Source organism: Sinocyclocheilus anshuiensis, unplaced genomic scaffold, assembly GCF_001515605.1.
Source record: "Sinocyclocheilus anshuiensis isolate Anshui unplaced genomic scaffold, SAMN03320099.WGS_v1.1 scaffold35, whole genome shotgun sequence".
NCBI lineage: Eukaryota > Metazoa > Chordata > Actinopteri > Cypriniformes > Cyprinidae > Sinocyclocheilus > Sinocyclocheilus anshuiensis.
This window is the reverse complement of record NW_015552558.1, coordinates 154221-179214: the sequence shown is the minus strand read 5'-3', so window position 1 is coordinate 179214 and position 24994 is coordinate 154221. Positions and strand designations below refer to the sequence as shown.

Below are 24994 nucleotides of genomic sequence, written 5' to 3'. Positions count from 1 at the left end.
TTAAGCTTTTTAGTTTGACTTAATTGTTATTTATGATTAATGTTAACTTAAAAAATTTGAGTTGCTTAATTACATTTTTTGAGGTAATCGGTGTCCACAAAAATTTTGAGTATTCTGAACTTATTGGGTTTTACAGTGCATCATATGACCCCTTTAACAAAAATAAAGCCATGATGGAAAAGTCATGTGTGACAAAGTTAGGACACCCTATGATTCAATTGCCTGTAGATCCACTTTTAGCAGCAATAACTTGAAGAAATCATTTTCTGTATTACTTTATCAGTCTCTCACATCATTTGGGAAGGATTTTGGCCCACTCTTCTTTACAATGTTGCTCCAGTTTATTGATGTTTGTGCATGGGTATTTGTTTATACACAGCTCTCACCACATGATTTCAGTCAGATGAGGTCTGGACTATGACTGGGCTATTGCAGAACCTTGATTCTTTTCTTTTCAGCCATTCTGCTGGTGTATTTGGGATCATTGTCCTGTTGCATCACCCAATCTTGGCCAAGCTTTAGCTTTTGACTCTAGAATACTTTGGTATACAGAGTTCATGGTCGACTCAATGACTGTAAGGTGCCCAGGTCCTGTGGCTACAAAACAAGCCCAAAATCATCAGCCCTCCACCAGCATGTGTGACTTTTGGTATGAGGTGTTTGTGCTGATATGCTCATTAGGTTTTCACCAAATGTGTTGCTGTGCATTATGGCCAAACATCTCCACTTTGGTCTCATCTGTTCAAAGGACATTGTTCTAGAAGACTTATGGTTTGTTCAGATGCAACTTTACAAACTTCAACTGTGCTGCCATTCTTTTTTAGATAGAAGCTTTCTTTCTGGCAAGCCTTCCAAACATGCCATACTTGTCTCATCTGTACTGTCATGAATTTTATCATTTAACATGTTAACTGAGGCCTGTGGAGCCTGCGGTGAAGTTCTTGGGTTGTCTACCATTTCTCTGAGCGTTACACGGTCTGATCTTGGGGTTAATTTGCTGAGTTGTCCACTCCTGGGAGGATTGGTGTCTGTTTTGAATGTCTTCCTCTTGTGAATAATCTACCTCAGTGTAGAATGATGGACTTCAAATTGTTTGGAAATGGCCGTATTACTCTTCTCAGATTGATGGCAGCAACAATTGCTTCTCTAAGATCATTGCTGATATTTTACCTCGTTGGCAATGTGTTAACACACACCTGAAGGCTCCAGACCAGCAAACTGCCAGAACATCTGCTTTTACAGAGGTGCTCACACTTGCTGATAATCAGTTAATCAAAGGCATTTGATTAGCAGTGCCTGACTGCTACTTACCCTCTTAATTCTTATGTTAACAGTAAGGGTGTCCTAATTTTGTCACCCATGGCCTTTCCATTTTGGCTTTATTTTTGTTAAAGAGCAGGTCATATGGTATTTTAAAGTGTCCTAATATTGTGTTGGAATCCCCTACAACAGGTTTAAATGCATCTAAGGTCAGAAAACATTGTAATTTTCTCAGAATATACATTTAATATTAGAGTAATTTGCCAATGATTTCTAAACGATTCGTTCCAAGCAAGTTCGGAGCAAACCCCTCCCTTCCATAAGCCTACTCTGCTCTGATTGGTCAGCTGGCCAAGCCTGTTGTGATTGGCACAAAGAAGATGTACTTGAGCAAGTTAGCGAGCGCTACCATTGTAACCCATTTCTGCTCTGATTGGTCAGCTGGCCAAGCCTGTTGTGATTGGCACAAAGAAGATGTACTTGAGCAAGTTAGCGAGCGCTACCATTGACAAAGCACTTTGCATAAAACAATAATATAGTGCTCCAATCCGTTCTTATAATAATGACATAAAATACAAAAATGCTTTTGCAAGCAAATCGTGCCCACAGCTAAAGTTTAGCTGCTAAACTGTGAACACTTAAAACAATAATGGTGGATACGTTAGCCGAGTGCTAACGTGACTAACTGAGAAAACAATACAGTTTGTAAACCAAAATATGTCTACTGTAATGTTTGAAGAACGACAGACAAAAGACGCTCTGTCTTAACTTTTAATCAGAACGCAGAACTGTATCACAGGCGCAGCAGCCTAACTAACTCGCTCGCTCGTCTCTCCCACATTACCCTATAACTGCCGGTGCAGCAAAATAAACAGCAATTTCACAATGATCATAAAGTCTGTTAGCTACACTACATTCTTTATTATTAAACGAAGTGATTAGAATCAATCGTACTTACAGGTTGTGCTTCGGAGAGCTTGTTAGTCCAAATTAACAAGATAGAAGAAGCCAATGAAGATAAAAGCCAAGATTAGAGAAGCAGTCCTTGGTAAAATGACATGCACACTAGAGACCTGCGTGGGACGGATTTTTCAGTCCCACTCCCGCCCGCTCCTGCAAGATTCTGTCTTGTCCGTTTTGGAGCGTGCCGCGTGCACACATTTCAGCCTGAGGAACAGCGGATTGTGCTTTCAACATTTTATTATCAAACATGTCCCGCAATTTAGCAGCAATAAAGACGGCATCATACAACAATCACCGATTGAGCTGATTGTGACGTTAAGTTTGGGTTTTAGGGATATGTCATAATGATATTTCCCCCCATTTTAAATTCTTATTCTCCAATGAAAGGTTAGATTTATGTGAATTTTTAAAATAAAAGATCAAAATGATTAACAATGCAGATTTATTTTCACAGCCTTCTTTGATCATATTTACCAAGGGTGCCAATAATTCTGACCATGACTGTATATATATATATATATTTATTATTTTTTACAATTATTTAACTTTTTTTTTTTCTTTTTTTTTTTTAAATGGGCTTTCATAAGCCACCTTTTCTGGTGGATAATAAGGTTAATTTCCTAAAGTAACTTTAACAAACATGTCACATATCACTATTATAAATGTAATTGGGAACTAATTAAAATTCATAAGGGTGTTATGAAGCTCTTTAACACATCAGAGAAGAACAAATGAAAGTGTAAGAAATCTTACCATTCTTGTGCACAAATGCCAAACCAGAGAGAACTTGAAACATGATGTTCCTTATTTCATTCTCAGTAAACATCTTATTTTCCCTGATGTCAGAGAATTTCACACACAAAAGAGACAGAAGAGAAAAGAAAAGAGAAACAAAGACAGAGGATAAGCAAAGAACAGCCCCACAAGTTTGTCACCCATAAGATGTGTGAGACTCAGTGGTTTTCTGTTTATTTACAGCTCTTAGTAAGATTCTATAAGTTAAGAAAGCTACCGCTGAAGAAGCATAAGCTTCTTTGAAGGGATCACATAATGGAAAAAATATATAAATTGGATGTATTTTAAGAGGTCATTGTACCATGAAAACATACTCCTCCAACTTGCAGAACTCAAAGCACCCTCCACAGTACAAAAAGAGCATTTGGGTCAATTATGTGTCAAATTAACCAAATTTCAGAAACTTCCCTGGCTCATTTTTTTTTTTCCTTTTTTTTCTAAAAAAATAAATAAATAATGACAAAAGCCAAAATATTAAAGGGGTCATATGATGTTGCTAAAAAGAACATTACTTTGTGTATTTGGTGTAATGAAATGTGTTTATGCGGTTTAAGGTTCAAAAAACACATTATTTTCCACATACTGTACATTATTGTTTCTCCTCTATGCCCCGCCTTTCTGAAACGCTCGATTTTTACAATTTAAATGTTTTTCATTTTTGCATCGCACCGCGTAAACATAAAACCATGTCTGCATTTGTGATCGAAGAAATGACAAACAACAAAGTCGTGTCCTCTTTTGGAAGGCCAAACAAAGTAGTTTCGCTTTCACAACGAAACACACGACACGCACGGCGGGCTAGAGTGAGTGGCGGCTGGCGGCCTAGAGTGAGCGGCGGCGGGTGGGCTTGAGTGAGCGGAGGCGGGCGGGCTTGAGAACGGTGAGGCCGGCGGGCTTGCGGCAACCACATGTGACGACCCCGGGCTGGACTCCGCTTTGTCTACGGTGAAAGCCGATCCAGCGATCCACAGCGCGAAGTTTATGTATTTCCTCAGCGACCAGCACGGATCAGCTCCAGGCATGATGAAGCGGATATCATCCTCTTTTGGGAGGCCAAACAAAGTAGACATGGAGGCGGCGGCAACAACAATACTACAGCGAGAATAAAAGTTACGCCTTCTTTCTTTGCGTGAACATTTGGGCGGCGTTATACAAATCTTCCCACATCGTGACGTAGACATGTGGGGGCGTGTTAGAACAAGCCGTTTTAGGTAGGCGTGGTTGACTCTTAACCTTTATAAAGAATGTCTCTTTGGATTTGAGACTTTAGTCTTTGCAACTTTACAGATCTTCTTTATGCACTAAGAGCTTGTAACACTCCAAAGAGAAAGGAAAAATTGAAATCGCATCATATGACCCCTTTAAATGTCATGCATATTTACTGAGGATTTATTTTTAAATCTTAGGTAAAAATTTTAATTTTGTAATAGTAGATTACTTGGTAAATAAGAGGGTTGTAACAAATTTTTTTAAATATATTTTAACTTCTCATCAAGTCTGTTTTCACTGCATGTTTCAAAGCGAAGCGCACACATAGTTGAGGCGATCAGCTCGTGATCCAGTGTTTTCCGTGCCTCAGAATGGCTCCGTTCACAGTGAATGAATGCAGTGAACTCGTTTATTGCATGTGTTGTGAGTTTAATGTGCATTTGGGAATGCAACGGCCACCAGTTTTGCTTTATTTTCGCGGCAGATGATTACAGCATTTCACTATATTTGTAGTGAGATGTGTTTTTGTAAGCCTGTTTTCACTGAAGCTGGATTTTTCCTTCAAAATAAAAGCTCTACTGCCATTTCCGTCAAAATAAAAGCTTAGAAGTGCAGAATGAATTGCTGACAGCTAGTGATTTAAATGCAGTCCAAATTCAAAATATCTCAAGTGTAGAAATTAGGAAAGAAGTATCGTAATTTCCCTACTGTAAAGCAAAAATAATATACCTATAAAATATTCAATTTAATTTATTTTACAATATATATGGCTATTACTGTCATAAGAATAACAATAATATAAAATTGTTGTTATTATTATTATTATATTCTAATTTGTTTGGCTTCCTAAAACACCAGAGTGAATGTAATTTAGACTGAGACAGTATACCACAAATAAAAAGAGAGTCGAGTCCCCTTTAAAGTTCAGGTACAACACAATTCACTGACTTTTTTCTGACTTCAATTTTCTTTGTTAATAACATCTCTGTTATGTATGTATCCCTCATTTCATTGGTCAATGACCAATGCGATATTTGCATCCAGTTGCCGCTGATCACACCGCAAGTGTAAATAGGCAGCAGGAGCAATGCATACTTAGGTTATCGCTGAGGAGCCAAGTCAGTAACCCGGCCACTCAGTGGTGGTACAGAAGCCGTGGCGACGTGACGTGACGTTTCCGTTTCGTCTTTCAGGGAACGAGGGTTACATATGCAACTGAGACGTTCCCTTTCAGTCAGTCACTCTCGACGTCATGTCGATGACTGACGAAATTGGGTATCCCTACCAAAGGGCCACGGATGCTGCCCCTTGCAATGTCCTGTGCGAGCCTCCTGCACCCCTTTGGGTATAGGCCAGGGCTCGCAGCAGGAAGGCCAGTCACTGTTGTCTTAGCACTACACACTCAGTGAGATTGGATAACACTAGGAAAACGTACCCATTCTATTTGGAACAGGAACATTACGGAAGCCCCATCCTTCTCTGAAGGAGGTTTCGGAAGCACTTACATATATGGAAAACCGTTTAGGTACATATGGACAATTTAGAGGTGATTGTAACCCTCTTGAGGAATGGCTGTCTGCCGGGGAAACATGGGCTTGAATGGGATGGGATTCACTTAGGTCACTACATATGGCACCCAGCCCTCTACCAGTTCTCGTGGATTCATCGAGTGAGGGCCTGGCACCAGACGCTCTGCCATGTCTGGCTGCCGAGGGGATGGAGGAGCTCAACAGGGCGTTCAACAGGGCCTACAGTATGGACATTCTGGAGCAGTTTAACAAGCCGAAACTAAGCCGGGGCCTCTCGGTGCTTCTACCCATTTGAGGTGAGAACACAGGAGGATACTGGCTCAACACAAAGGCGAAACGTGTTGGGGGTCGCCCAGCCCACAGCTGTACAACTATCTGTCAGCGAGGCGCCACGAGTCGGCACCCAGGAGGATGCAACTCTTCTAGTAGAGTGAGCTCGCAACCTGAGCGGGCAGGGCAGACCCTGTGCCTGAAAAGCCAGGGTGATGGGATCCACTATCCAGTGGGCCATTCTCTGCTTGGAGATGGCATTCCCCTTCTGCCGGCCTCTGTAACAGACAAAGAGCTGTTCTGAGGTCCTGAAGCTTTGTGTCCGGTCCACATCTTAAGGCGCAGATGGGACAGAGCAAAGCTAGAGCTGGTTCTGCCTCCTTCAGGGGCAGCGCTTGCAGGTTCACTACCTGATCCCTGAAGTGGGTAGTAGTAAGCTTGATGGAGGCCAATGCAACCAGGAGCAGAATTTTTATTGAAAGAAACTTTAGCTCGACTGACTGCAAAGGCTCAAATGGGCCCTGCTGTAGTGCTCTGAGCACCAGAGTCAGGTTCCAAGAGGGTATAGAGGGAGGACGAGGAGGATTCAACCTTCTTGCCCCCTAAGGAACCTGATGACCAGGTCATGCTTCCCTACCGACTTCCCCACCATGGGGTCGTGATAAGCAGAAATAGCAGTGACATAAGACTTTAATGGTGGAGGGAGACAGCCTTCGCTCCAACCCTTGCTGCAGAAAGGAAAGCACGACTCTAATCGGACATCTCCGGGAGTCTTCTCAGTGAGAAGAACACCATTTGACAAACAGGTTCCACTTCAAAGCGTAAGCGTGCCTCGTAGACTGTGCTTGTGCCGAAAAGATGGTGTCCGCTACCTCTTGGGGTAGGTCACCTAGAACCTCCACGTCCCATCCAGGGACCACACATGGAGTTTCCAGAGGTCCGGACGCGGGTGCCACAGGGTACCCTATCTCTGAGTCAGTAGATCCTTCCTCAGAGGAATCTGCCAGGTGGGACCGAGTTTGCACAGTGTCTGTGTGAATGGATGGAGTCTCCATTCTCCCGGGAGTGCAGCTCCTGACAGCTCGTCGGCCGCACAGTTGAGCAGACCCGGAATATGAATGGCACGAAGCGACCTCAAATTATTCTGTCTCTAGAGGAGGAGGTGACAGGCGAGTTGCGACATGCGACGGGAGTGCAGACCACCTTGTCGGTTGATGTACGCAACGGTTGCTGTGTTGTCCGTACGGACCAGTACATGCTTGCCTCGTAAGTGCCCTTTGAGATGGTTCAAGGCAAGGCGCACTGCTAACAACTCTAAGTCAAATGATAAGCCACTGCAGTTGGGGGCCGGTTCATACCCCCGAGACTGCTTGCCAGTTGTATGTGGCACCCCAGCCAGTGATGAAGCAGCAGCAGCAGCAGCCATATGCCTCAGGAGCCTCTGAAAATTTTTCCTTTGAACGTATTCAAGCAATTCAGCACCGACTGAGCATGTTCCTCTGTGAGCCATGCTGTCTGTTCAACCAAATCCAACTCCATACTGAGAAAAGTGATCCTCTGTGTCGGACTGATCCCGAGACTGTGCTAATATAAGCCAATCGTCTAAATAGTTGAGGACCTTGCTTTCTGAGGGGAACAAGAGCCCCCTCCGCAACTTTCATGAAGACACGGGGGGAGAGGGACAGCCAAAGGGCAGGACCATGTACTGATATGCACATCCTTCGAACGCAAACCACAGAAATGGTCTGTGGCGCAGAAGGATCGACACATGAAAGTACGCATCCTTCAGGTTGATCACTACAAACCAATCTCCAAGACGGATGCCCCCGAAGATGCGATTCTGCGTCTTGAACGGTAACCGGTGAAGGGCCCGGTCAAGACACACAGGTCCAAGATCGGTCACAATCCACTGCCTTTCTTGGGTACAATGAATTAGGGGCTGTAAAACCCCGTCTTCATATTGGCTGGAGGGACTGGCTCTATCGCATCCTTCAGCGAACAAGACTGCAATCTCCGCACACAAGACATGAGCATCGGCTGCCTTCACTGGTGTGAAGTGGATGCCCCTGAACTTCGGGGGACGCTGGGCTAACTGAATCGCATAGCCGAGTCTGATGGTCCACAGGAGCCAACGAGACGGGCCGGGTAGCGCTAGCCAGGCACCCAGATACCGTACAAGCGGGACCAGCGGAACCACCGACATACCCGCAGTGGGGCAGCTAGGTGGAATGCAGGGACCCGGCTCGGGCGGCTCGTAAGTGGACCGAAAAGTGGTCTGAGTGTGAGGTGCAACGCTTACCTGGTTCCACGGTTGAGCAAAGGTTGCATGAGTAGGGCCTTTGATGATGCTCTCGAACCACCCGCTGCTGCCTGCTGGCAACAGAGGAGAATGAGTGTGGTCCGGTGTTGGTCCATCCGTGACTCTGTGTCCTCTTGGGACTCAAGAGATAGAGAAAACTGCTCTTTTGTCGAGAATTTGAGTGCCATCAACCGTGAGGCTGATGGTGGGACAAAACAAAAGATTCTCCACCTGGCCCTCCTTCAGGGGAGGGAGTGGTGCATTCACCATCTCCTGAAGAGCAGTTCCCTCCATCTCTGGGTCACCCGTCTCAGGGCCGCTCGCTCTTCCGCTTACCACCAGGTTTGGCGGGGGCCTTGGGTCTCATTTATAAACGTTGCGTACGCACAAAATGGGCATAGAAATTGCTTACGCAATTTTCCACGCACATATCGGGATTTATAAAAAATTAACTTTATAAAAAAAAGTTGGCGTAAAAAATAAAAATAAACATAAAAATAAACTTGCCGTAAATATGTACGCACCGTACGGACATTCTAGACCATGCGTACACACTCTTTTTCCTGGAGTGAGAAAAGTAATGAAGTAAACAACAATTTTAAAATCGGTTTTCATTTCGATATACACATTTACTAAGGGGGTGGAACGGTTCGCGGAAAAAAAATCGAACCGTATGGTTCTCCACACACGGTTCAGCACGCGCTAGGACCGCGGTTCAACTTAAATCTGACAACGCATCTGTAATATGGTTTGCTATAAATAACACGTAAAACAAACAGGGTTCGGCTAATATATGTTTCTGTTGATGGATGCGCATTCTGGCTTCCTGACCACACTGACCATGCCACAATAATTTGGTAACAGTGCCACCTATTGGTCAGAAGTGATAAGCCAATAAATCATATTACTAATGGTTGTATTTATGATTTTTCAGCCATTTCAATTACAATCATCCTAAAATTGTTTTTATTACTGTCATTGTTGTATTTGGTCTGATGCTCCATGCCATGCTTAGCTCCTCATTTTGCCTCTGGAGTGCTTGGCCCCGCAATTGCTGCTTGCAGCCATATTTTTATTTGTATCTTTACTCTATTGTATTTATTTGTGCTGTTGCTTGTAGTTAGATAGATTATTCTTATTGTCTTTATTTGTATTTGACAGTATAGTTTTTGCCTAAACATAGCACATAGCGAACCGTACCAACTCATTAATGGAGATAAGCACTGAAATTACGTAAAGTCATTACGCAGAAGTTAAAATTATATGAATTTAGACATATTTAGTGGATGCGCTTGATCACTTTTCCTGTGGCATGCTGTTTTAATGACAGCGAGGAGTGCTATAGGTGCACAATAATACATCTTTAAACTAAACTGCAGATCTCATGTTATGAGAAAATATTTTAGTGAGAACAATGATCAATGATGCGCACTTACTTCGATATTATGGCAGTCACTGCTGGATTCAGTGGTCGAATGGTCCATTGTCCGGTTTGAATAGGTCCAATGATAATAGCTTACTGTACAATCCACAGCTGCACAGTGTTGTTGATGTCGTGTGTAGGCATCTCCACAACATTATGAAAAATACCACTGTATTTGAAGAATACAACTTGAAGAAAATGGTAATTTGCATGTTTTCTTTTTAAAATAGGCTACTTTGTCAGTGACGCGCCGAGTCAGACAATTATATTTACATTGCAATATATATAGGCTAAAAATAGCTAAAAGATGTTCACCTTATCAGCAAAACTGCATAAATTAATTTTGATTTGAATTGTTTAAAACAATTAAAATTATTGAAATATTATTTGGCCAGTGGAAAAGAATGAGATCAACTACACTGAACAAAATTATAAACGCAACACTTTTAAATTTTGCCATCTTTCTATGAATTATATTAGTGATCATTAAGAAAATACATATTTTATATTTAATCAGAGGGGGTGTACTCGTTTATGCTGTGCACTGTATGTATTCTAAAACATAACAAGGATACTGGATGATTTTTAGCAATAAAAATTGTGTATGGCATAAATGGCATTTATAGTCCATATCTCATATTTCCTTAATGTCTTGTACCTTTAACGGTGTTAAATATGTTGTCACATGGATGGGAATATGCATGGAAATTATATGCAGATGAGGTTATGCATAGTAAAACTAGGTGTTGTAAGCTCCATATATGGTGATTTCGGGGAGGAGACTGGGTGGAGATGCACGTACGCACAATCTTCCCCTGACTGGGGTTTATAAAGGGATTTTTGCACAGGTTCTGGCATACGCATGGTTTTATAAATCTGAAAACTGTTGTGCATACGCAAAATCTAGCTTTTGTGCGTACGTACACTTTTAGGATGAAATCTACAGAGAGTTTTATAAATGAGACCCCTGGACGGGCGGGACGGCCTGCCTACGCCCGGCTCCACAGCGCTGCTTGGCTGGAGGCTGCTGCGGATGCGGTGTGGGAGCGGACGCGGATGCAGGGGGCTGTCCTCGGCGACAAGCAGGCTGGGGCGCTGCGGCCGGCTGACGGGTGGAGGCAGCAGCTGCCCGCCGGGGCAGGATGTGACAAATCGTCTCAGTCTGCTTCTGTGCAGCCAAGAACTGCTGGGCAAAGGAGTTAGCAGGACAGTTTCTGGCAGTAAAAGGTGCCGTCCACTACCTGGTAAGCTCTTCTTGCACATCTGGGAAGAAAGGCACCAGGGCAGGGCGCTGAGAACCAGAACGGGCCACCCCGAGAAACCAATCGTCCAACCTCGAGGGCTCGGGACTCGGTGGAGATCTTCACTCAAGCCCTACCCTCTCGGCAGCCCGGAAAAGCATTTCCGTCATTTTTGGATCCGATTAAGCCGAATCGTCCTATCCAAAAAGCTCCGGCTCACTCTCCGATGCAGCGATTGACATCCGATCATCGGGAGGAGCGCCGAAGGATACTGCTGGTATGCTCCTTGTAGAGGGCTCAGCACATTCCTTTGGCAGCTCGACTGGTTGCAGAGTGCAAGAGGAGTGATGGTCCCCCCGACGGCTAGTTCCCTGGAGGGTTTGCCATCACTGTCACCCTCAGACCGACTAAGCTACTGCCTGAAGTAGCCCCTGCCTGACTGCTGCCAGGACGAGAACTAGATCGAGGTAGAGGCAATGGAACTCCACCCCTTTCGAGGTAATGGAGCCTGGTCTGCAACTCCAAGATGGTCATCTTCCCGCAATGAGAACATGACTCATCCATGAACACTACCTCAGCATGCTTAATGCCCAGACACGTGAGGCAGCGATCGTGACCATCACTTGGCGCCAGGTAACGACCGCACAGCTGGAACGGCATCTATATCAAGATGCAATGTTGTCTTTACAAACCATGAACACTACCTCAGCATGCTTAATGCCCAGACACGTGAGGCAGCGATCGTGACCATCACCTGGCGCCAGGTAACGACCTCACAGGTGGAACGGCATCTATATCAAGACGCAATGTTGTCTTTACAAAGAGACAACGTCGAGTTGGTACAGACACAACGTCATCTTTAAAAAGACACGCCACCCGTGAATGCTTTTTTAGGGAAAAGTGCTCTTTTAATGTGTGGAAGCGCACAGGGGAGATGGCCGCCTGCAACACAAACAGGGGGTAGTGCAGTCTGATGTGTGCAACCCACTCGACAAAGGAAGATGACCGCCGGTGTAGCGCTGTCCCACCAGCACAAAGATGCTCCCAAGAGCACGCTGAAATTGTTGCGTTTTCCCTCAAAGAGTTGGTGAAGGAGCAGTACAAAGTGATATCGCTCTCCTCCGAAGCGAAAAGCTGAGTATGCGTTGCACCTGCTGCCTATTTATACTTGCGCTGCGATCAGCGGCAGCTGGATACAATCATCGCATGCCAATGTGCATTGGCTCGTTTAGTTTACACTCAAAGTAGATTGGTCTCTCTAGCAAGATCCCCAATTTCGTCGATCATCGACGTGATGTCTCCGTTACCGACTGAAAGGGAACATGGGTTGGAGCTCTTAATTTTGAACTCTCAAAGTGCATTAGATAGAATAATTTTACTTTAAAATGTACAAAACTTTCATTTTTGTGCAATTCTTCATTTGTTCTTTTTTTTTTTTCGTAATAAACATTCTATCGTGGACTTCATATCGCAATATTATCGTATCGTGAGATTTTGATATCGTTACATCCCTAGTAAATAAACAACCATGACATTTAATATTTGGCTTTCTTCTTAATTTTTGTATTTCTTTCACCAGAAGAAAAAATTTTTATCAAAAACTATTTGTAAAATGTGGTAAAATCTGTCAAAAGGTTGTTGTCAAAAGAATGTGAGGAGCACCTGCTTCTCCTCATATCTTAATAAATAAAATAATAAATAATGTTGATAAATATCAACAGTAAGGCTAATTCACACTCCACCAACAGCACCAATCAACAGCAAAATCACCAGATTAAAGTATGTCACTTATCAGATATTCCATGACCCAATGAATGGCCACTGAACATGTTCGCCGAAAACAAGTGCCGACCAGCAACAGGTGCCAACAAGGACACTGATCTTGATCACTGATTAACACACTGATCTGACAAAAGTGTCCATTGCCATTGATCAGCGTTTGTCGGTGCAAGGTGAAATAGCCTTTAGAAAGGAGTAACTGAAATGTATCTTTAATAAGATCCCTGATCATTTTGGTTTAGTCTTACCTGTTGACTGACTGATGGGGCAATTAAAAAACTACACTGAAGGCAACAGCGTTCTGACATCTTGCAAATAAGTGCTGTTACCCATTTCACATGGCAAGAGGATAGCCTACCATAAGGCACTGACATGGAAGGCTTTAAGGCACTAACATTATCAGTGAACTTCAGAGGTGGAAAATATTTTAATAAACATGATATGACCCCTTTAACTGCTTATAGGTTTTATGGGATTTATGGCATTTTGGCAGCAGCTGAGATACTCACACATCCTGTCACCAAACAGATACAAGAACAACTGAGTCTTCAGCAGAAACAGTCGCAAGATTCAGTCTGTAGTTAAGGTCCTCAGACATCTGATACTGCACTCAGACTTAGTTGTTCTAGTTTGTTGGGCACAAATATGATGGCCCTGTGACCTACCATGCTTATGAATAAATGATAGTCCCTGCAATATCTGAAAGCTTATATTCCTGATGACTGACTCTGGAAACAATTTGGTTCTGGAGACAGAGAATCAGCAAAGCTGTCAAAAAGTGCTGTCCATCAAGCACAGTGACAACCATTTCAAAATGTTTTGACCAAGGTTAAGTTTGACTTCAAGGGATAGTTGGATATGGAAAAAAATGTAAATTCTGTTATCATTTAATCACTATCAAGCTGCTCTTTTGGTCAATTAAAAAGTTTCTGGTCACCATTGACTTCCATAGTATTTTTTCCATACTACAGATTTCAATGAGGGCCAGGAACTGGTTACCCACATTTTTTAAAATAACTTTTTTTATGTTCAACAGAAGAAAGAAACTCAAAGATCTGGAATAGTATATGGCAGTAATAATAGTAAATGGCAGATGGAATATGGAATCTCTTCATACCTGTCTTTCATGAGCTGGTAGAGGTTTTCTTTCATGTATTCAAAGACAAAGTACAAGTGATCATTCTCTCGTATCACCTCCTTTAACTTCACCACATTAGCATGATTCAGTTTCTTCAGTGACTGCAACATAGAAATGAAGAATACCAGCAGAAACACTATGAACCCCCAGATTTTACAGTTGTGTCTGTGTCCGTTTATACTGTGTCTTAACCAGGTGCGACAACAATATTTGACTCACAAAACATTCTATTTCTGCAACATCATGGCTAGGGACAAGATTAAAAAAAAAAAATGTACCCAATAACAATGATAATCTCAGGTACTGATTATGTGCTTTGTATAATTTTAAAGTTTAATTTTAGTTCAAATATCATTGTATGGGATATTCCATAAAAAGTGACAATGGATAATATACATAATTTTAAGGAAAGAAGAACGGCCAAACTGTGAACTCTGTGTGAACAAACAAGTGTACTCCATGACAAAGACAGTATCTGTAAATATGTACATATTTTTAAAGGGGTTATCAGATGGCCATTTTTTCAAGTTGATATACTTTAGGGTCTTAAAGAAAAGTCTATAACATACTTTGGTTAAAATTTCTCAATGGTAGTGTAAAACAACACCCTTTTTACCTTGTCAAAAACAGCTCTGTTCACAGCGACCCGTTTCGGTGCATGTCCCTTTAAATACTAATGAGCTCTGCTCACCCCGTCCCTCTCTTCCGTGGGGTGACGAGCCGTTCTCATGAGACTGTAAACTTTAGCTACATTCGTCATGGAACTTGCGAACTAGCACATTATTAGGAAAGGCGATTTGCAAAGATTCATAAAAAAACCTTATATTCACTTCTTCTGGAGGTGAAGCTGGATCACAAATGATTCACGTGAACATAGATGCATTTAGGTAAATCGGGGGTGCATTCCCTTCAAAAACAAAAGTAATCCTCTGTGTCTTCAGCGGCTCAGATGTCTGGAATAAATGACGACTGCTATGTTCATTATTACATCCAACAACAAAACACCTCAATTGCTAAGGAGACATTCTTGTCTACACCTGCTCCTGCGTCGAAACAATGGTGGACTGTTGACAGCTCCCTCAGGGTGGGTCTGTGATAAAACGCCGGTGTCAATCAACAATCGTGAGAGGGGCCTGTGCAGAACTACGTCAGTCTACCAAGAATCTATGAACAGCTTGATCTAAGAAAGGGGTTATTATGTATGGAGATTTAACAAAAACAAAAAACACTGGGTGGATTTTTATCATTATAGGGTGGTTGCGTACACACACTGCCAAGACACATTTCAGTTCAAACAACACGTAAAAGTGAATTTTGCATCCGATCACCCCTTTAATAATGGTAAAATCTTTATTAATTTGATTATTTAATTATCCATTTTATTTCCAGATAGTGCTTGCAGAGCCTGCTCACCGGCTCTTCTGGCTGCAATTTGTCACTGATTTTGTTGTGTCTTATAGCCTTATCACAGATGGTGTGGACAGAGAAACTGCTTGTCGCATTGTGTCTTGTTAGGGCACAGTGTAAATCCTAAATGTCTGATAACAATTTTTAGTTTTTAAGTGATTAATGAAGGCTTCTTATGTGTCCTCTGAGATCATACCTTGACCTCTCTCAGATTCATGCACTCCTCCCAGGAGTAGAACTTCCTCTTCATTCTGTGAAAAAAACAATGACCAATATATCTCCATGGTTTCATTACCAACAAACTGACCAGGTAAACTCTCCAGCAGCTGATATACAGGACTCAATGAGACCTGAGCCTGAAAGTCCACATGGAATTATGTAAGAGAGCAGCGCTGATACTGAGGCAGGCTTGGCCACTTTCACTGCTTTCGCCATCACACAGCTATCAATCTGCATAGTGACCGCCTGTTCCTGCACAGTTACTACATGTAAGAGGGGCATTTATAATTTACACCACCAGCCCCCATTCACTGAGCAGACCTGTCTTGGGAGAATTTGCACTTCCCATACGAATCCCATAGGAAAGTATGTATGAGGCAGGTTTGTTATGACCCTCACTATAAAGAGATCACAAAAGAATGCAATATAATGTATAGATACATACTGGAACTGGTCTGCACATATGCTGTTTTGGTTTGTTTGTATCAGATTTTTCTAATGTCAAGGGTTTGAGTAATACTAAAATGATCTTAGGGTAGAACCAAGCGGCAACCTCCCGCTCTCTCTCGTGAAGTCAACAAGGAAGTGACTTAAACTGTAATTCATCAACTGGCCGCTTGCATCAACAGGCTGGCTGCAAAAGGGAGTCAATCCCATAGACTCCCCATGTTAAAATGCCCAACTTTACAGCAGAAAAAAACATGTTTACAGCCTGGTTCAAAAAATCATTTTGGTCTATATAGCTAATTTTGCCCTTCATGACAACTGTGAGGGGGCTGAATTTTTTTATAACTCATCCGTTTAAATTATATTAAGCCTTAAAGTTCTGCATAATTAAGGGCGTGGCCACTTGAGTGACAGGTGGATTGCCGCTGCTGTCACCACCGTCGAGCTAGGTGGGCGTGGTTTCAGCAACCTGCTCCCGCCTCTTTGCCCATTTTCGATTATCCGGGAGTGATGCACTGTCAAGATGGCGACGGCCCGCTCCGCCCACTTTGAGCTTCAAAAACGCTCTTCGGAAATCTACGGGTGACGTCACGGACACTAAGTCCATGTTTTATGGGTAGAACATACAAACCGTAGAGGCTGATTAATATTAGGCACTTCAGGAGGAAAAACACAAGCAGTTACAGTAAACCATACCACAGACATGGTTTTCATTACTAAACTGAGTAAGAGTCTTCTTTGTCTGAAAGGCAATCAGTTTTTCTCTCTTCAGAATAGGTGTAAATCTAGTATACTCTTAAAGTTGATCACATTTTCTTTGCACAATCTGATTTCTAAGTGAAAAGGAATTTTTAATGAGGAAAAGAATGTTTAGCATTAGCAATTTATCAGATGTGAGGAAGTGAGGGCATTTGAGGTGTCAGCAGCTCATTTCAAGATCAAAGACCGCAATAGGAGAGCGCGCGGCATAAGCACTGGAAAGATAGGTTAGTCACACTACTTTTAATGTAGATTATTGTGTGTTGAGCGTCTGCGTCTTACTTTCAGTTTCATTCGCGGCAGTTTGCGCGTCGGCTTGCTGTAGAGATGCTCAGCTACTCGTCCGCGGCAATGCGTGTCATATAATGTCATATAGCCTATAACACACTCTCACGCGTTTATTATTTTAACGTTTTGGGAGGAGTAAAGTTTGCATATGTGGTTGAAACAACCAGATGCATTTACACTTGTCCAGCTTCGTCTGGAATGCGGACCAGACCACCTCCTGAAGTGGTTTGAGGCGTGGTTTCAGCAACCTGCTCCCGCCTCTTTGCCCATTTTCGATTATCCGGGAGTGATGCACTGTCAAGATGGCGACGGCCCGCTCCGCCCACTTTGAGCTTCAAAAACGCTCTTCGGAAATCTACGGGTGACGTCACGGACACTAAGTCCATGTTTTATGGGTAGAACATACAAACCGTAGAGGCTGATTAATATTAGGCACTTCAGGAGGAAAAACACAAGCAGTTACAGTAAACCATACCACAGACATGGTTTTCATTACTAAACTGAGTAAGAGTCTTCTTTGTCTGAAAGGCAATCAGTTTTTCTCTCTTCAGAATAGGTGTAAATCTAGTATACTCTTAAAGTTGATCACATTTTCTTTGCACAATCTGATTTCTAAGTGAAAAGGAATTTTTAATGAGGAAAAGAATGTTTAGCATTAGCAATTTATCAGATGTGAGGAAGTGAGGGCATTTGAGGTGTCAGTAAGGGCCTGTTTACACCTGGTCATTTCATGCGTTTTCGCTGATCGGATATCTATCTGATTTGTTAAAACGTTTCCATTTACACTTGGCCACATAAATGTGTCGTCGCAAAACGGATCCGATCTTCAATTCCCGCGCTATATTTAAATTTAACGGAGTTCACATCAACGAAATCAAAAGATAAGCGCTGCATTTTATTAATTATCAGCTCATTTCAAGATCAAAGACCGCAATAGGAGAGCGCGCGGCATAAGCACTGGAAAGATAGGTTAGTCACACTACTTTTAATGTAGATTATTGTGTGTTGAGCGTCTGCGTCTTACTTTCAGTTTCATTCGCGGCAGTTTGCGCGTCGGCTTGCTGTAGAGATGCTCAGCTACTCGTCCGCGGCAATGCGTGTCATATAATGTCATATAGCCTATAACACACTCTCACGCGTTTATTATTTTAACGTTTTGGGAGGAGTAAAGTTTGCATATGTGGTTGAAACAACCAGATGCATTTACACTTGTCCAGCTTCGTCTGGAATGCGGACCAGACCACCTCCTGAAGTGGTTTGAGCGATCGGATTTATATCCGTCTCGAATGAGTTTCGGAGGTCATTTACACCTGGTCTTTTCACGATCGGATAGCTATCCGATCAGAAAAAAACGCATGACGTGACCAGGTGTAAACAGGCCCTAAGAATAAAAAGATGTTTTAGTGGCTGAGGAAGTTATTACATTTTGATAAAAGTTTCAAATTTTATTTTGAATAACATGCAACAGTGAATGTGTTATAAGTTAATGTAGCCATTTTTTTACCATTTTTTTACCATTAGCTGCTCAATGCATTAAGATATGTCCAAATCCAATTGCATAACATCTTGTCTACTAAATGCCTTAATCTGGTGGATTTTTGAAGGCAACACAGATGTATCCTTCATTACCTATGATATCCAACAACCCTGTGCATGCAGTTTGGTGGCTGATGAAGCAGTTTAAAATAGTAATTAATCTGACTTTAATCTGACTAAAGACTGCATGATTATTTGAATTGACAAGCATTCTAAAGAATTTGCGCAATATCATCAGATATTATTGTGCCTTCTCAGATATTATTGTGCGTCAGTTTCTTTAGAAGGTTTCTTGATACAAAGTCAAAGTGACTACTAAGGTACTGGTGAGCTGCAGAGCAAGACAGATGCCTTTGGTTTTGGACACAGCCTAATTGTTTGACGCACCTTTTGATGGCCACTAGCTCTCCAGACTCATTGCTTTTCCCCATCAGAACACTGCCGTAGGTCCCATCACCTAGCTGCTTGAGTGTTGTGTAACGGTTCATCTTCACTCTCACCCAAAGAAACAGTACTGACAGACGGACGTCTCTCCTTTCAGATCACCTGATCATATCTGTCCTGATGAGCTTAAGAGAAGTCAAGCAGTGAACGCCACTCCATCCCACTATTGGCACTGAAAACAAATACAGAAAATAGAACACAATGCTGTTTACTGTCTGAGTAACAGTACTGTATCATGTTGCTTAAATGTAATTTAATTGACATTAATCCATATATTTATTATCCACATATTACTGATGGCACATTACTTTGAAAAACAATTATCCACGTAATTATTTAGAAAAATACATGTGCACAGTTTGCATATAGTTTGCTTGTTAATTGAGTTAAAAAAAACTTATCCATTGACCTTTTTTAAAAAAAAAGTCTCCATAAAACAGAAGTTGTGACCAACTTTACTAATCAAACAAGTTATGACATTTTGATTAAAGATTCCAAATACTATAACTATAATATTGATACTAATGTATAAAACAAATGGTCATTAATTATTTTACGTTTTTATTATTTGATCACCTTTTTGCCTTTTATTAAAGGTCCCATGGCATGAAAATTTCACTTTATGAGGTTTTTTAACATTAATATGAGTTCCCCTAGCCTGCCTATGGTCCCCCAGTGGCTAGAAATGGCGATAGGTGTAAACCGAGCCCTGGGTATCCTGCTTTGCCTTTGAGAAAATGAAAGCTCAGATGGCCCAATCTGGAATCTTCCCTTTATGTCGTCATACGGGGAAAGGTTACCTCCCCTTTCTCTGCTTTGCCCGCCCAGAGAATTTGGCCCGCCCATGAGAAAATTAGCTACTACCGTGCGAGGCGAGCGCAATATTTTTTTTTCCTCGAGAGACATCATGGCTTGCAAACGAGGGAAGCATGGCAGTTGCCCCGCCTCTCTCCTCCTCATTAGCATTTAAAGCTACAGACACAGAAATGGCACGTCCTAAGGAAAGCTCATTGTGGGACTGGCTCGTAGTTGCTGAAATTCTGCACCAAGGCTGAATTTCGGGAAAGAGACTTCAGATACAGTACTAGGGACCACTTAGGCCTATATAAAAGCATCCAAAAAGCAGCATGTCATGGGACCTTTAAGTACTCCATGTAGTCTCTCAGTTAATATAAGATCATGAAAGCTTCATGAATAGTAAATGTCTTCATGTCTAATTTTTGTCTAATGGAGTACAGCATGTCACACCACAGGACAACTACCCATGTAGTCAATTAATGAGATCTCTAAAAGTAAACACTATACATCAATCAAACATTTACAAATAAAACAATTTTGTGAGTGCAGTGAACCTTCTCAGACAGTGTTGTATTTTAGACTTTAACTGGATATTTGAGAAATGACATCTCATGTGTTCCTGCATGGGAAAGAACACTACAACAAATGAACACATACCTGATAAAGAGGTAATTGCAAAAGTACCAATTATCAGTTCATTTAATTGCTGTTCCTGTAAATCTACATGATAGATAATCATGTTTAAATTTTTTTTTTTTTAGAGTATACAGTCTTATGGGGCAAATGAGCCAGCCAAGATACAAGATTACACACACCAGTGAGATATCAACAAGATCTTGCATCATGGTCACACTTTTGTGACTAGAACTGCTCTCCATCCATCAAATAGCAGTCAATGGGATTTACAGGCCGAGCAAACTGCACATTTTAATTTTGTAGTAAAGTAATGAGCAATGACCAATAACTGAACATAGGAGACAGATGATGAGATCTTAATTTGTCCTGCAATAACAAATATAGTAAAAAAATAAACTGCTCTTTAAAAATAGCTTCATGCAAATTGTAAACTTCACACAAATTATGTAACCCCAAAATCCAAAAAAAATGACATAGAACATTAAGCCTGTGTCAGGACCATTAAGATTTATTCATTTATTTAGTTTAGTTGGTAATTAGCATGGTTCTAAATAGATTCTAAACTGTTCTGAACAGATTGGAGATGTGTGTATATTTTAACATGAACACACACACACACAGTAATGCAAACTGGGGGGAAAATATGTTCAGTGTGTGTGTGTGTGTGTGTGTAGAACTACAGTAATGCAAACTGGGGGTAAAATATGTTTTTGTTCATGTTCTTCAATGACTGCATGATATTCACTTTCATAAAAAGACCCTCACATAAAAGGAGACTTTTGACCAGCGCAGGGCAACACTTTAGGTTAAGGCTAAAGATTGTCACATCATTCAAGTCAATCCATTCTGCCAAAAATACCTATAAACAGCACACAGAAAACACACAGCTAACACCACTGCACTGGAATTTAACGTAAATCCCAATACATTATAAATATGCACAAATACATGAGGCCAAACGTAAACAGCGTTCCATATGGGAAACAGAGTAAAGGTTCACAAAACAGACCTCTGTCAGTAATCTGGTTTAAGAAGCATTAGTGAATGTGGCTCTACAGAGGACACAAGGAGTTAAGATGCTCCTCAAGGTCACTCAATAAGCTGAACACGTGTGAATTAACATAGGGGCAGAAATCAACCTATAAACATAAAATGTTAATAGAAACACGAATTTACGAATGCTCCGAGACTGCATTTAAAAATTACCAGCATTATCTGTCAACCCTCAGGGTTATGTATTAGTACTGCAACATAAAGACGTTTAATAAGCCACTAGAGTTGCGTCATTGATTATTATTCACCATTATTAATCTGAAATGTGTTTTTACTTGTCTCTTTTGGGTTGACTGTAAATGTTATGCTCATTCACATGATCTTCCGCGCTATTTTGCACTGCAAACTCACCCGTTGTGATGGCACTCCTCCGTGTTAGTCGTTGCCTGTGTGTGTAGATATGACAGATGTGTTTAAGAGAGATACTACGTGAGTTTATCTCTCTGTTAAAGAGGTGTGATCCATCCTCACCCTGGCAACCGACATTCGCGACCGCTAACAACGCACAGCCAGCCGGAAGTCTGGAATCACGTGGATACGCAAAGGTTCATGGGGTTTGTTGTTCAAAACATTTTTAACTCCTTCAGTTCCGCTGACTTTCATAAATTCACGTATTTCATGCAGCATAACAGCAGGGTCTTATTTAATGTAATCATAATTTCATGTCTTTTTAATACACCCAGTGTAACTAACCAATTTCACTCACAAAATGAGACGTCCCGTCCCGTGACATCCCGAGCTGTTTCACCGACAGGTGGCGCAATCTGCTTACTTTCCAGAAGTATAAACATGCACTATGTTAAAATTAGTTTGAATAACTAGCAGTTTGCCAAGGGGTAATCAGTATTTTCCAATTCAAATTAGACCAATACACAAATTATTTTTATTGAAAATGGAGAATAATAATTTGTGTAAAATAAAATGCTAAAAAGAATGCTATTTACACGTCTAAAATGTATCTAAATAGAGTTAGATGCCTTTTACCTAACATCAGTTTTTCTCAGTAGAAATGTGATCATTTTAGAGGTTCACATGATCATAATAAGTGTAAACTATTTTAAAAGCTGTTAAATGTTAAATTACATTAGGATCTCAAAATCAGTGATGTAAACAGTGACCTCACTGGCCTCAATTTTGCAGTGCATAGTGACAAACAGTTGTTTATAAAAGTACTGTAGTGTTTTTGTTGGTGTCTTGGAAAGAAAAGACAATCAGTAGCCTAGCTGCTTGAAAACTTGTTTTTATTATTTATTTTTTTTTCTTTGTAAACGACACTTTAAAGAGTCAAATATCGCCTCATAATGGGAAGGTTAATTTCTGTCATTGATCAGAAGGTGTTCCTATTTATTTATTTATTTTTTTTAAGTAAGACACAAGTGCTCCTATAAAGAAATGTAAGTCTAGAGTCCTGAAGAATGTAATGTTACCTTTTAAAAACTAATTGCAAATGTTTATGCAAAGTGTAAACTATTCAATATAATCTACAAATAAAATACTGTATGACTAAGTGTTTTGTGGGCTTAGCTAATCAGGCCAATTAAAGACAATTACTAATCATTCTCATTTTTTATTTTTATGAAATCATTCTTTCATTTCACTAATCAATATATATATATATATATATATATATATTATTATTTATTTATTTTTTTTATTAACCTTCCCATTATAAGGCGATATTTGACTCCTTAAGGTTTTTTTTTTTTTTACCTTTGGGATGCTAACTTTATTAAATGTATGTCATCTTTTGTCATCTTGGGGTTTTTCAAAAATTTTTAAGTGGACTATAGAATAATTGTACTTTAATTTATTACTCACATTTTATTGTGAAAACTTTTTTTTATTATTTATTTTTTTTTTATTTTTTTTTTTTTTTTCTTTCACATCTTGTAATCAGTGGTGGAAATGGTCAAAATTCACCGGGGGGACTCTAGCTTGGAGGGTGGGTGGGTAATTTTAGATGACCTTTCAGATGTATTTAATTATAAAACCCATTATAATCTATAATAACATTAAACTTATTTCATATTTTCTCTAAACCTTCTTGGATATTAAGACAGGCACCTGCAATTATGGCCAAATTAAAGATATGTTGTGTGTGAATTTGCATGTTATAATTTAACCAAAATTAATGACAACTTGTGTTTAAATGTTACCTTTTAAAAACTAACTGCAAATGTTTACGCAAATGGATTGGAAACTATGAAATATAATCTACAAATCATGCAATTCTGTATACTAAACACTGAAGTGTTCTGAGGGCTTAGCTAATCAGGTCAATTAGAGACAATTACTAATCATTCTCATTTTTTATTAAATCATTCTTTCGTTCAGTGCACAGGACGGACATTAGCCACGCCGAGCGACAGAAAGATAGAGATGGCGGATAAAAAACAAAAGAGGAAAACATCTGCGGAACAAACGAAGGCTTAGGGCAAGAAGGCAAGAAGTAAGACCTGTGTAAATATCGAATCAGCTTTCCAGCACTGGAGAGAACGCAAGGAGTGGAAGGCCTGCGATTGGAAGGCCTTGAGACAACGCCGAGGTTGCTTTGTTTCTTCTCGATAGGTGAGTAACACCGTGTCTGCGCCGCAACAGCTAAAGTCTGTCTAGTACACTGGACAAAGCGACCGTTGAAAATCATTTGAAATTTGTGTCAAAACGTCATGAATAGAACGCAGCAGCAGTTTTCTGTCGGGGATTTGTCGTGTCGTGCCGCGCCACATCCAATGTAGACCATAGATATGTAGGCCTATATATGGTGTAGACAGCATCACTGATTATGAGTTCTATAGTATTTTGTCGTCCGGTGTAGACACGGTGTAACATTGGTTTTGCTTTGTTTCACAGAACTGATCGTTGCCTGGGTTGCATGTATGTGTGGGGCGGAACTATAAACATAGGGGCGAGACCCTTTTGGGGAAGGGGCGTGTTTGTTTTGGTGATTTCAAATGTCAACATTGGCTACCAGAAATCGCTTACCCCACCTTTAAATGACTCAATTTATATCTTATTATACTTTATTATACTCAAACTTTTTACTTTGTTTGGAACTATTTTCTTGAAGAAGCACAATCAGACAACAGTGTTCCTAAAATGTAGGCTAAGTCACTTAATATTAACTTTTGTATAAAAATAAAAAATGTAGGCTATAAAACTGTTGTAGTATAAATTAAATTTACTTTTGCAAACTCTCTTTATAGCTGTCACTCGTCTATAGTTCATTGCGATCTCACAAACTTCCATTTTAATTAATGAAGCTCTCTACACTGCACACTGAATCTAGCCTATTATTTGCATCGTTTTACACTTTCTTTGTTATAATGAATGGCAAAAACTGCAGTCTGCTTTCAACAATCTGTTCTGTGAGGACTGAGGAGCAGGACGCGAACCGATAGAGAGGCATTATTGGCCACGTCTGCAGGTATTATGGCCAGTCACAAAAGACGGCATTGCGCAGCTGACCATAGACACAATTATCCCGCTATGTTTTTAGTCTAT

At 40.9% G+C, this 24994-nt stretch overlaps 1 protein-coding gene across 6 annotated transcripts in view; it reads right to left on the bottom strand.

Moving 5' to 3' along the window:
- The window catches only part of mak (male germ cell-associated kinase), a 72735-nt gene extending 50731 nt beyond the window's left edge, over positions 1 to 22004 (bottom strand). For 2 of the 6 annotated variants that reach the window (XM_016455280.1, XM_016455284.1), the window contains exons 1-5: positions 21845 to 22004; positions 18950 to 19178; positions 15510 to 15564; positions 13886 to 14007; positions 2977 to 3059 (exon numbers count right to left, since the gene is read on the bottom strand). In XM_016455280.1, coding sequence (XP_016310766.1) covers positions 2977 to 3059; positions 13886 to 14007; positions 15510 to 15564; positions 18950 to 19050 — 361 coding nt within the window. In that variant the 5' untranslated portion in view covers positions 19051 to 19178; positions 21845 to 22004. Of the gene's footprint in view, positions 1 to 2976; positions 3060 to 13433; positions 13514 to 13885; positions 14008 to 15509; positions 15565 to 18949; positions 19181 to 21844 lie in introns of those variants that run through there. The other 4 variants (XM_016455282.1, XM_016455285.1, XM_016455281.1 and 1 more) reach the window with 4 other exon arrangements.
- Positions 22005 to 24994: the final 2990 nt, after the last annotated feature.